Source organism: Lissotriton helveticus, chromosome 11 (genome assembly GCF_964261635.1).
Source record: "Lissotriton helveticus chromosome 11, aLisHel1.1, whole genome shotgun sequence".
In the NCBI taxonomy this organism is placed as follows: Eukaryota; Metazoa; Chordata; class Amphibia; order Caudata; family Salamandridae; genus Lissotriton; species Lissotriton helveticus.
The window spans coordinates 1,027,487,290-1,027,501,308 of NC_136072.1; the positions used below are offsets into that span (position 1 = coordinate 1,027,487,290).

Here is a 14,019-nt window from a genome sequence, read left to right on the forward strand (position 1 = left end):
TTGGATTACCAACCTAGGAGTTGTCTGGCAAAGTTCATGCATGAAATTATTCCAAGATCTCCAATCCCACTTTGGGTTCTCAAAAACCCAATTTCATAAATATCTGAAATTACAAGGTGCACTAGCGAGTCATCAAGCAGCATTACATGAGGTTCCGGTATATAATCCCCTGGAAGCTAAACTCATCATGGGACTGGTGGGAAAAGGGGTTCTCTCTAACTTTACCAAAACCTAAAATTCCACGCCTTAGGTAAATTGCCGGCCCTTCGGGAGAAATGGGAGAACTGGGTGGGTCCCTGTGAGAGGGTTGGTCGGGAGGAAAAACGAGGAGGCTGAATTCAGGGATCTATTTTTAATGTGTTTTATTTTAAGTCGGTAAAGTCAACCAACAAAGCAGTTCAGGGAGTGGGGAATAATTTCTTGGCCCCTCTGGTCTGGTGGTCGTGATCTTCCCTCTGGTGTTTCAGGCTTCTCTTCCTTGGTAGGGCATCCCAGGATGCTCGAGAAGGAAAGAAAGAAATGGCGGTAAGCTCATCTGTTGGCCCTACCCTAATGGAAAAGAACCCTCCACCGTCTTTTACGGAGGTGCTTGACGTGACTGGTTCCTTGTGGTGGTTTTACTTAAAGCGTAACATAAACACGGTCAGTGGTGGTCGAGGTGGAACACCTGAACCCAGCCTCCTTTATGTCAGAAAGCTATCAGTGCTATCAATAGAGGAGGAAAAATTAGAAAAGACATGCTCATAGGATGGGGTTTGTGCTCAGGGTGTGGGGAGAAGTAATGCAGAACACACACACACGTGAACTATATTTACAGTGCCCAGTGCAGTGTTACACTTCCCCTTGCCCACCCTTTCCTCCCTCCTCCCTCCCGTTTCACGTACCGCAACAGCCGCAACTCTCTTGGGTTGCGGTGGCTCGTAGGTGTCCTCCGGAGGCGTCCACCACTCCTCCGTCCAGGTCTCCCACTCCTTCTTCCGTGTCCTGGATGGTGTTGGGGCCGACGTCCAAGATTGCCTTTCTGTGGAGGTATTCTTCCACTGCACGCCTCTTTTCCGCATCGCTCTCCTCCTTGCTCCAAATCTGTTCTCCTCGTTTCTCCGGTCCTCAACGACGTGCCTCCTCTTCTGCGTTCTCTTCATACGGCATCAACCCTGCCTCTCCGACGTCCCATTGGCTGACGTCCTCTCTCGCAGAGTTACTTCCCTGTACGCAAGAGGCAGGGAAAGATGTTAACCCTTTCTCTCCCTGTCCAGGAGACTCGCCGTTCCTTTGTTTCTGATCTACAGGTAGAAAAGGAAGGAGGGGCAGGGTGGAGGTGGCCTCTTCACAGTCCCCTTGACTATGCAGATTGGCACGATGCCATAATGGTGCCCGCACTATTGCTATTTCCTCGCACCTCCACCTAATTCAGTTGAAATATTTGCATGTTACCTATCTCACTCCCCGCTCCCTCTTGCATGCCCACCTGGTATCCACCCCGGCCTGCCTCAGATGTACCCATCAAGACACAGACATCTTCCAAATGGTATTGGGGAGCCCCAAAATTGAGAATTACTAGGGGGATATTAGGAAAGTGCTCTCTTGAGAACCTGGCAGCTGCACTTACCTTACCCACTTAGGGTATCCTAGGTGAGAGAGACATCGCTCTTTGCCAGAAATCTCCATATGCAATGAAACTTTCACCATAGTGGAACCATATGGACTAGTGCACATTAGTGGGAGAGTAAGTCTCTTTAGCCAGAGTGTGCCCACGCAAACATAAGAATGTATGGGGAAATAATAAGAGTATCATGGACTCTGTAGCCAAACCTTTGTTACTTAATATGTATGTGCCTCGTGTGAGAATGATTGGGACAAGGTGTTGATGCACGGATGTCATATGTAGTTATCTGTAATGGTTTCAATGTCTGTTTCGAAAATGCAATACTATTGTTGTACAATTGCACTACTTCATGAGGAAATTAAAAGAAAAGCTATCTTGAAAAAATGTTGTATAATTATTATTTTCAAATCCAAGTCATTGGACTATTAATAATTATAGATATTTGTTCCATTCCCACCATAATATATCCCACTTCTTCTTGCTAGTATTTTACCTGTTTTGCATTGCTCTTTAGCACTTTACTTATTCTTATTTTTGTCCTAGCTCAACGATGAGACTGAATTGGAGGGCCTGTGTGCAGAAATAGCATCTCAGCATCTTGTAACGGAGAGCCCTGATTCGCCGAATAAACCCTGCTGCAAATTCACATATCTAACCATGAGTGGTGAAGAAGTTGAACTGTGCACCAGAGGCAGACATATTCCTGTTGTGTAAGTTAACAGTTGTAGGATAAATAAGGCATCCGATTTTGCCTTCAATCTATCCTCACAGTTTCCTGTTTTTACAGCTCCCTTTTGAAACTTCTATCAGCCTCAGCTTTTTCTGCGATATGTTCCAATGAAAAGTTGAAAGGTCCGGCAAGGTCCGGCACTCAGTACCACAGCTAACTTGCGACTTTTAGCATTTCCTTGACCCAGAGCTTCCTCAAGACCTGTTAGACTGTATTGATCCATTAGCTTTGATATCTTTAGCAGCACTTCAATTAAGAAAGGTCTCTGCGTTAGTGTTAGGAGTAAACCCAGCTTCAAACAGTGAATTTGTGCTAGCCTACTGAGGTTGCTTCTGAATAATCTGCAAATATAGATGGCTTTTCTTTGGACATGCCCTGTACCCATAGTCTACAGAATATACTTTTTAAACCTGAAAAAGAGAGTGTTGGATCAGTTTACTAGCAGTCATCTTTACAATATAATTTAAGACCATTTGGAATGAGGTATACATTGGCCAATGAAAAAGTAACAGTGTACAGTACACAAACCAATATAGTGAAAAGTTTCATTTGTTTGCTGCTGGTCACCCCCTTCAAAGCATCAGTTTCCTTTTAGATCATGTCAGTGGTCCAGCGAGAGGGCATGAGTGCCTCCCTATGGATTAGATAGTTCATGAATGAATCACTTGCTGCTTAGAACTTATCAGGATTAATTTAGAACTTAGTATTCAAAACGTTATTGAATTATGTAATTGTTATATTTGATAGTAGTAGCTTTTGCTATTTACAGAAAAAAAACAAAAGGCAAAATTGTGGTACATTCGCTATGTAACAACTATTTATTATTGCCATTCTGCCATTTGGAAATCTGTCCTGTAGTGGTGACTTTTAAAAACATAAGAGCTCATGGGTGCAACATTGTATCAGTATGATTCCTCAGACCTCTTTGGTCGCTCAGTCTCCTTTTGTATTTTGACTTTCTAATGGATGCATCTAACTGCAAATTCTTCACCTTTTTTATTTTTCCCATACACCATACTGGATGCGAAATATTTTCATAGTACCCCCGTTAGACCTGACAGCCTTAGGTAGGTCTCCCCCCCCAACATTTTGCCTTCACTTCCCGTGTTTTGCTGGAACTCATTTTTGTTGACTATAGAGCTCTGTGCACTTTACCACTGCCAACTAGTTCCAAAATGCTCACGCCTTTAACATTGGTAAAATTGGCTTACACCCAATTGGCACATTTAATTTACTTACATGTCCCTAATCATGTGGTACTACATGCACCCAAGGCACCCTCGCTTAAGTAGCCCTTTTAAAACATCTCCGGCCTGCCGTTTAAGCCTGTTTTAAGGTTGAAACACATTTTTATTGAGTCTTATATATAAACGAGAACAGTGCACTTACTGTGACATCCATATACAACCCCACAGTACTACACCAGACAAAAGATAAATGCATGTGAAACCGTCCCCCCACAGAAGTCATCAAAGTGGTGTACTTTCAAATAGCAATGCCTGATCCCTTCACCTATTATAATACATTGAAAATACAGCATCCTGTGCTCCCTGGGTCCCCTACGCCTCTCATGGCCTGTCCCCATGCGGTTCGAGATGGATCCCTCTCTGTTCCGCCCAGGCCCCCGCATATCTTGACATTTTCTGGGGACATCCCAGTGACAAATAGACCGAGCGCTGCAGCCATATGCAATGGTCAATGCCCTTTGCCCAAGCTTCTACCGCAGTCTCCTCCGCGTCCTTCCATGCCCTGACATTGTCACTCTAGGCAATAATTAAGCCGAACCACAAGAGTGCCCTCTGGTATCATGTGCCTCCCAAGTCATGTGTGATGGAGAAGTATAAGTTTGGGATCCCGGGGTACATTCCAACCCAATACCCCCTCAAGTGTCCTCAGTATATTTCCCCAGTAGTGGGCCAACCCCAGGCAGTGCCAGACGTTTGTGGCAAATCACCCTGCGGATCGCCGCATCGTAAGCATACACCCATTGGGATGAGGCCCGACCTGGTAAGACTGGCTCTAGTGAAGTACAACCTATGGAGCACCCTTAGTTGAATCAACTGAAATGGGATTGGGATGCTGTCACTGCCTCTCTAGGGCCTCCTCTTCCTCCCTCCAATCAGCATTTTATAGAGTTCTGACAACTTCGGCACCCGGAGGTGCTTGAGCAGAATTTTGGCTTCCAATGGGGAGAACTCTGTATCAGTGTCTAATTGTATCATGGGGAGAAGGGCATGCCAAAGCTAGTGATAACAGAAGAACTGGGTGCGGTGTAAGTCGAACTCGTCCTGCAAGTCCTGAAAAGATTTATGCCTCCCACCCCTGATCATGTTCCCTACTGTTGAGATGCCTATAGTATCGCAGGCCCAAAAAACTTGGCAAGGTGGCAACCTGTGGCAATCTAGTACCCCGCCACAATGGAGTCTCCAACGTAACGCAGTCCGCCCAGCCCACCTTCCTACGGGCTGTGTTCCAGATCTCAAACACCACCCGCATAGCAGGTGGAAGATACACAGGAATATCCCCCTCGTATAGCACATGAACAAGATCCCAATCTCCCTGTAGTAATCCCCCAGTAGTAATCCCTCTTAAGCATGAGCCGGATCACTAAAAGCTGTGAACCACCAGTTGTTCACAACCAACAGATAACCTGCCCAGTAGTATAGGAGCAGATCTGGCATAGCTATTCCGCCCTCAATGGCCTTCCTGCGCCAATTTACAAGGGCTATACAAGGCATTTCACCATTCCAGAGTAGCGACCTAATCTGCGCATTGATGCTCTTGAAGAAGCCGTTTTTCAGCAGTTGGTTCTGGAGATGATAAAGGAGGCATAGGAGGGTGACCATCGTGAAGATAGCTGATCGCCCCAAAAGAGACAAAAATGATCACCCAAAAAGTGTACCAAAATTTGACATCTCATCTGAGGCGCACTAACTGCGGCTCCATATTCTGTTCATAGGACTGTGTCGGGTCAGCGGTGACCGTAGGAAGGTAGGATCCTTCTAGCATGGTTACCTCCACTTTTTGCCTGGTGTCAGTGTGTTTTTGACTTATTCTGCTGGGATCCTGCTAATCGGGACCCCAGCAATTGTGTTTTCTCCCATAAGTACTTTGGTATCACCACAATTGACTACTGGTGCGCCCTAGTAAGTCCCTAGTATATGGCACTGAGGCACCCAGGGCATAGGTTCACCAGGGATCTCTCATGGTATGCAGCATGTATTATCCCATCCATGGGAGTCCACTTAAACTATGACTACAGGCCTGCCATTACAGCCTTTGTGAGTAGGTGCTTGCATCTCTCACAACAGATATAAGTGTCCTTATATCTGAGGTCACTGCACTTAAAATCTATAAGTCACCCTATGGCAGGCTCTGCAGTCCTGAGGACAGGGTGCTTGGTTATAAGTGTGAGGGTGCCCCTGCATGAGCAGGACCCCCTTCAATCCCCAGAGTCGATTTGCCAGGCTCTGTAAGTGCGGCCAGCCATTTTAAGTTATTTAGTGGACATCAGTCATTATGAGATGCCTAACTATATAGTTGATGCACCAACCTCGGTCATGTTTGGTATAAAAAATGTTGGGATTATTCCCATGTACTGGGGGCTCCTTAGGGGACCTACTTCTACTCCTGGTAACAGCCTTTCAGGGTCTGCAAGTGCTGCTGCCGACCACAGACATGATTCTTCTGAGCCAAGCTCAAGCAGGGGAAGGTAGTACAATAGATTTCCTGTCACAAGTTAGGACTTAGTGTATTGGGCTGGGGTGGGGGCGTCACCAGACTGCTTTGAAGGGCACATTTGGATCCCTCCTTGCATACTCCAGTTTGAGCCAGTTCAGGGAGCCTTTGACTCCCGTTCTGACGTGAAACTGGACAAAGGACATGGGAGTATCCTCCCCTATGTCCAGCACCTCTTCTGGGAGGGACCCCCGAGTTTATTCCAGCCCTTTCCTTAGGGTACTTAAGGGTTTACCTATGGGTGGGTCAAGACTCAACCCTGAAACTACCTTGCTCTTCACTTGTCTGGACATTTGGATTTCGTTGGACTTTGACTGGAACCAAAACTGCACCAAGGAAGACTCCTGCTGCTCCTGGTCTAGCTGTTCTTCAAGTCTTCTTCGTCGTCTGTGTCTGTGCTTCGTTCAGGTTCCTCAGCAGACCTGTGGGAATCAAGGACACCCGAAGAAATCTCCCTTGGAGTGAAGGAGTCACTCCCCCTCCATCTGCAGTCACAGCAACAAAGCTGACCGGTCTGCTGCTTCTTTCACGAGGTTCAGTAACAGGTGGTGATTCTGCAACTCCCTTGAGGCCTGACCTGTCCTCTGCAATCTTGAGGCCAGTATCCCTCGTCAGAACCGTTGCAACCAAACCCCTGTGCATTGCATTGACTTGCTGTTTCCAAGGCTTGTTGGCTGTACACTCCAAAGATCTTCGGGCTACGAGAAACTCCAGCCTCCAGCACCTCTTCCCTCCAAGATCAGCGTCCTCACTGCATCCTCTGAACCTTGGGCCTCCATCTTTGGTGAGCTGCTCTAGGTCCTCTTGCGACTCCTGTGCTTTCTGCCTGTGGGTCTTCTCTTGCTTCACTGGGCTCCACTACTTGCTGGGGGCCTGCTCTCACTCTCCTGCTGTTGGTGAGTCCCTTGGACCCTGCTGGTCCCAACATTACTCTTTTTTCTTCCTCCACACCAGTTGCTGCTACCAAGGCTTTTTGGTGCTCCCGCTGGACACCGACCACCTAGACACCGTCATCCGATATGGGACAGCTCCTGGTCATCCTCCGCATCGCCTGGTCCTCACAGCTGCAGCAACAAGGCCACCGTCTACTCTACAGAACCTCCCAACATCGGTTGGCATTGTGTTTTCATGCCTCCTGGTCACCTCTGAGTGGCATAAACTCTGTCCCCTCTGCTTACAGGTTCTTCACTTCCAGAATCCACCCTTAGATTTCACCAGACTCCTTTACAGTCTTCTCCAGAGGCATCCTCTTTGAAGTCTTCCATTGTCGTCTACATCAGGTTCTGACGTCACTTCACCCCTATGTACCCGGCTTCCTTGGTGCAAGTAACCTGTTTCCTGTGGCATCCACAGGTGAGGTGGCTCTCCAACCTTCTGTCTTAAAAGGGTTTCTTCGGGGTCCTTCTTCCTTAAAACTGCAACCACGCCTTTTCCATTGACTTGTATTGGGCACAAGGGTGTGTTTCCACTCTTCACACAGCCTCCGTGGGGGTCCTGGGTACTTTTTTTTTTAAATCATTTTTTTCACTTTATTTGCAAACAGTACAGTACATTTTTTTAATATACATTGGTAATTTAATATATGTATTTTTTATTATAATAAATATTTGTTTTATAATATTCATCATTATAATTTAACATGTAAAAAAATATCTTAAACATTTTTTTTTATTGAAGTTCTTTATAAACTTTTAACTCAATACAATGAGATAACATATTTTTCAGTACATTAGCAGAGCAGTACAGGCACACTACACATATCCCAGTGTCGCATCCGGTCCAACAGGCATATTCTCCATATAATCTACAGCACCTGTTCGCTATTACATTACGCCACCATATTTTGTCCTTAGCACAATACTTCTTCCAACCCTTCTCCCAGAGCCCAGCACCTCTTTCCTCCAACCAGGTGCACTCTTACTGTCAACTTTAGCATTCAATAAACTGTTCACCATATCTCTATTCAGCAATATTGCATTGTGGCTATAACCCTTGTCTTCACTGACCCTCGACCACCGATGCAGTAGTGTCCTCACCCTCAGTTTCAGTGTCTTTAATCTGGAGATATGTCTTGTATAGCGCCCAGAAGTTTTTGAGCCGATTGCGTGGTGGGAGCAGCTCGCTGTAGCTCTCGGTCTGTGTGCTGCAGTACATCATATCATTTGCCCAGCTAGCAGTTGTGGGTGTGGGGCCCTTAGCCCAGCATATTGTCACTCTGCGTCTGGCTATGAGCAGTCCCATGTCAACTAGTATTCTGATTTCTTTAGGCAGGGGCTGGAGTACGCTGACAGGGCCAGTAGCGGGTCAGGTGCTAGTGTTGTGTCAGTTACCTCTCCCAGCTCCTTAAAAACCTCAATCCAGAAGTGAGCGATTCTTGGGCAGAGCCATGCCAGATGTAGAAAGTCTGCTGTGTGCTCCCCGCAGTGCTCACACTCCGCATTGTCTCGAAGCCCATATCTGCATAGTCTCTCCAGCGTGTAGTACACCCTATTAAAAATTTTTAAATGCATTAATCTATGGCTGCCATTTAAGGAGATGCGTTTAGTACTCTCACAGCAGTATCTCCATGTTGAATCATCAAGCTCCCTGTCCAAGTCCGTCTGCCATGCGAGACGGGCCTTTGTGTAGTGGTTTTTCCTATACTCAAGGGATATTTTATAAATCTTTGATACCAGCTTCGCTCGGGAGTCAACTTTAATCAGGTATGTAAGGGGGGCAAGTTCAGACGGTTCAGCTAGGTCTCTTCCTAGTATAGTCATCAGGGCTTGTCTAGTTCTATGGAACTTAAATCTATGAATTAGGGTGACATTCTCAGCTATGGCTTCTACCTCTTCCCATTTCTTTACAATGCCCTCTGAGAATATATCTCAGATCATCTGGACATTAGGAGAGAGGAGCGCACGGGTTACCCCTTTTTCCGTACAAAGAGGCAGCCAGTGGCACCAGTCCAGTGGGGTCAGCGGGGAGTACAAGATGGCCCCTGCTTGCAGCTTCAACAAACGCTCCCAGGCCTGTGTGGTTGCGTTAATAGAATATATAATCCCAGTTCGACTGTCCGGTGGTTTAAACAGCAAAGCTGGGAGTAGGAGCGGGGACGCCACCGCCCTTTCTATCTGTAGGTGGGGTGTATTAGGCTGACCATGCATCCAGTGGTGAACATGAGCACTTTGCGCCACTCTGTAGTATAGGTCGAGGTCCGGAGCTCCCAGCCCTCCCATGCTGTATGGGAGCATAAGTATGTCCCATTTTACCCGTGCATGTTTCCTGGCCCAAGCTAGCTTAATCATTAATGAAGTAAGTGTGCTAAAAAAGGCTCCAGGCAGTACCATAGGTATATTAGTAAAGAGAAACAGGAATTGGGGGAGTATAACCATTTTCATTATTGCAACTCTGTCTGCCAGTGACAACGGTAGCCTGATCCATTTGCCTATATCGTCGTCCAGTTTGCTTATAGCTACCCCGTAGTTTTCTTTGAATACCAACTCTAAGTCAGTGTGTACTTTGACGCCAAGGTATCGCACCGGGTCTGTCATTCATTGGAGTGGGTAGTCCGGTGTCAAAGACCATGTATTTGGGGTGAGGGGGAAAATAAGTGATTTATTCCAATTTAACTTTAGTGCCGATACCGTGCCGAATTTCACCACCTCTCTCAATAGTGTGGAGAGATTACGGTCAGGGTCTCTTACATATATATGTGGAAATTCTAAATTCTAACCCGGGAAGCGTATCCCTTTATGCTTGTGGTATTCTCGAAATGGTCAAGCCAATGGCTCCGCCACCAGTGCGTATAATAGCGGGCACCCCTGTCTCGTACCTCTAGTTATGCTTAGTGGATCTGTGACTAATTCCCCAATTTTGGCTCTCGCTGTAGGAGAGTTATATAGGGCACCCACCTTCTGCAAAAAAAGCTCCGCCCAATCCCATTCTGGCCATGACCTGTTTCATGAAGGGCCATTCAACCGAGTCAAACGCTTTTTCCATGTCTAGGAAGACTACCACTGCTTGTACATCTAGTCTAGTGTGTTGCATTGCTCCAAACACTGTACGTAAATTGTAGGTTAAGTTTCTACTTGAAACAAATCCCACCTGTTCAGGTGCTACTAAGGACGGGATCAGCGGCTCGCTAGTATCTTGGCGTAGATTTTGGTATCAACATTAAGCAGTGACACGGGTCGGTATGACGAACATTCAACCAGCGACTTATCCGCTTTAAGATGGCAACTATGACTGCCTCTCTCATAGCGCTGGTATGATTCCCTCCTCATACATCTCTTCGAACAATGTCGCCAGGCGCGGGACCAACAGGTCTTTAATTCTTTGTAAAACTGGACTGTCATCCCGTCTACTCCAGGCGCGCTGCCAGTTTTCATCGCTGGCAGTGTAGAAGTAATCTCATCCAGCTCAAGAGATTATTGCTCATTAGTGAGCCAGGGTAGTATGATATGTGTCAGATAATCTAATATTTCTTCTTCCGTGCCTGCACTCTGTGAGTTGTATAAAGTCGAGTAATATTGCCTAAATCGCTCTGCTATATTCCCCTCTTCTGTCAACACCTCTCCTTCTGCACTGTATTTGCCTAGGTGCTTCGTTTCAGAGTCTGCCACCTCCTGGTACTCTGACAAGAGAGTTTTAAGCTCCTCCTTGACCCCCTCATCGGCTCCCGTCAGGAGCCGACGCTCCGCTTCTTTGAGGGTTTTCTCTAGATCCGCCAGTCGCTTGCGGAGCGCTCTAAGTTCTCCTGAATGCTTGGACATGGCGATTTAGTATGCAGTTAAGGTGTCCCCCCAAAGTTGATTGCTTCCTACATATCTTCCCATCTTTTCCAGCAGTAGCGCATAAAATTTTGGTTTGTCGTAATTCGGGCCATATATATTAACTAGCGTCGGGTCCATCTCTTTACCCTGACATCTCATTATCGCAATCCTGCCCACCAGGTCAGTGTCTAAGGGTTCCAGCTTTAAATTGGATTTAGTGTTCACCCAGGTAATAACACCATGTGCATGTGTGGTAAAGCCAGCAATGTGTACGCTGCCCTGCAATCCTCTGTCTCGTAGCATGTTACTGGTTGGGGGCAGGTGCGACTCTTGTAGCAAAGCTATTTCAATATTTTCTCTTTCGAAGTATGCCATGACCTTCCTTAACTTTCTATGGTTGTTAAGACCCCTAACATTCCCTGTAATGGCTCTTATTTTACTGTGTGTGATCCTGTCATTAGTGGTATGCTCTGTCATCATGTGGGGTGTCCATACAATTGTAGTCTGCACCCTGCTTTGCACTCACCATTTATACTACTCTGATTCAGTCCTGCAACTGTCTCTACAAAAATTACACTAAACTGTGATCTCTGTATCTTCCCCCCCCCCCCCCCACGCCAAACAATCCCCAACTCTGCAATGGCGATATCCCCCCAAACAATCCCCGTACATCATATCAAAATTTTACATTTAACTGTGTTAGTCTCAAAATACAATAAGTATTTCCCAGGTTGTGGTTTACACGTGTGGGCAGATGTTGCCTGACCCTTTTTTTTTTTTTTTTTTTTTTTAACTAAACCTTTTCAGGCTATCAATCCCCTTCGGCCTGCCATCTAGCAACTTTAAAGCATCAGGCATTTTTCCTAATATTGTGCATTCTGCTTATAGCGCCCTTCAGCAGTACATCTTTTTTAACTCATTCAAGTCTTACTGAAGGAACATGAGTCAGATCCTCTTCAGGTCCCCAGATCATGCCCATTACCTAATTTCCGTATCCCACCCTAGCGCCCAGCCCTCTTATCTGTGCATGTGTCCATCTCTAGCATTAGTCCTGCTCATCAAGATCGCCTCCGGTTGCCCCCTCTATGTTGTGGTGCTCAGGGCTGCGCTGCTTCTCCTTGGACCACTTCTTTGTAGCTTTCTGCAGTTGTTTAGGGTTCCTGAAGATCCTGGACTTGCCTTGTCTGTTGACTCTGAGCCTCGCCGGGTACAGCATGGTGTAGTCCAGGTTTTTTTCTCGTAGTTGGCGTTTGAAGGGAGAAAACTGTCTGTGTGCCTCCTGTACGCGCAACGTGAAGTCCGGGTACAGTGAAATAGTAGATCCCTCATATTGTAACGACTTCTTCTCTCATGCTGCTTTCAACCCAGCATCTCTGCCCCTTTCATTTAACAAACTGGCTATTATAGGGCTCGGGGGAGCTCCAGGGTTCGGTCTCGGGCCCAACGAGCAATGCGCCCTTTCCACTATGAACATTGTAGAGAATGTTTCAGCTCCCAACAGCATGACCAACAGCTTTTCCACGAATAACTCCATGTTACCAGTCTGTGTGGTAATCCTTATGTTGCTTCTTCGGGACCGCAATTCAAGGTCTTTGGCTTTATCCTGCAGGTTTGTAGGAGTCTACCCATCTGTTTGCGTTCAACGTCCATTTCTGTTTGGGCTTCCTCCACCTCAGTGACTCTGTGTTTCGTCATGTCCATTCACTCCACCTGTTTATCCATGCTTTCGGTCATGCGGTCTATCTGATATGACAGGGAGTCCTGTTTTGCATCAATTGCGGACAGGCTTTTTTGCATGGCAGCCAGTGTGAGACACGTCTCCCTCCACCTGTTCTGGCATCTCCCCATGACCCCCAGAGTGTCTCTCTGGGGTACTCTCTCTCTCTCGTTCTGGATTTGCGCTGTTTAAAGGAGATCTTGGGTTGTGCATTATCCACTTTGTCCAGATGCTAGAGCAGATTTAGGCTCCGTAGGTGCAGCTGGGCATTTTGAAGTCGCTATCTGGGCCCGGTGTGACGTGCCTGATTCTATGGCGTTCCTAGTGTTCAGTCCTGCCCGCAGTCACATCCCAACTCAGTTATCAGCCAAATGGAGTTTATGCCATCTGGAATTCCGGGGGCACCCCGTCGGCACTCTGCGTATCCAGAGCTGACCCAGACTATAGGCCAGAGGCAGATCCTTTCGCTCTCACAACTCAACCAGGCTGAGTGTCCACTTCAGCACCTCCGGTTCAGGGGACTCGCCACCTCGCGACGTGTCTATTTGTGTGTGGTAATCGTGCCCGCACAGCCCTCTTCCCCTGCTACCACGTCATACCTGCAGGAACGCCAGCACCAGGTGTCCCTTCCAGGCAATACGAGGGGCCCGGGGGTCCTGGGTACTTACCGTGCCTGGTTTCTTGTGTCCTCGGCTCTTCTAGGTCTTCTAGTCCAAGTCTTGTTCTCCTTTGCAGTTTGCATTCCATCTTCTTTGTATATGGTTTGGTCTCCCCCTAGAGACCACTGTATTTTGTGCTATTTACCTGATTGCTTTTGAAGTATTGTTGTGTATTGTGTTGCTATCTTCGGGTAGGAGATATACTAATGTTATTGTGATATTGTGTTGTAATAAATATGCTTATTTTTGCTAAACACAGTGTGGTTTCTGCTCATCTAACATTTCACTAAAGATTAAACTGGGAAAACAAGCTGCTTTACACTCCTTCAAGATACGCCTGAAGAATGCTGTCCACAGCCACCACTTTGAGAGCTTTCAAAGGTTATCAAAGACCACTGAAGTCACCATAAGGGCTGTCTGGATTAGTACAATGTGCATCACTTCAATAAGTGTGCACCATATACTAAGCCAACCTCCTACACCCATCCTGCCTGCCCACAGGCGTTACCTGCTGTTCAAGGTAGGCCATGAGCACTTTCAATTCACCATGTTTCCATTTAGCCTTACCAGCGCCCCTCGGGTGTTCACCAAGGTGATATCGATGGTTGCAGTTCTTCTGCACAGGTTAGGTGTGCCAGTCTTCCCCTATCTCAACGACTGGTTGTTGAAGTAGCCTTCGCCCTAGGCTTTCGTCTCTCACCTCCAGACCACGGCAAACCTCCTGCATTCGCTGGGGTACTCAACAAACATGCCAAAGTCACACCTGACTCCTTCTCAGATGCACCCTTTCATCGTAGCTGTTCTAGACACAATGC

General features: G+C 46.8%; 1 protein-coding gene across 4 annotated transcripts in view; it reads left to right on the plus strand.

Moving 5' to 3' along the window:
• Positions 1-14,019, plus strand: part of HECTD4 (HECT domain E3 ubiquitin protein ligase 4) — a 2,216,728-nt gene that overhangs the window by 2,006,523 nt on the left and 196,186 nt on the right. For all 4 annotated transcript variants that reach the window (XM_078667422.1, XM_078667425.1, XM_078667423.1 and 1 more), the window contains one exon: positions 2,150-2,316. In XM_078667422.1, the coding sequence (XP_078523548.1) occupies positions 2,150-2,316 (167 nt within the window). The remainder of the gene's footprint in view (positions 1-2,149; positions 2,317-14,019) is intronic.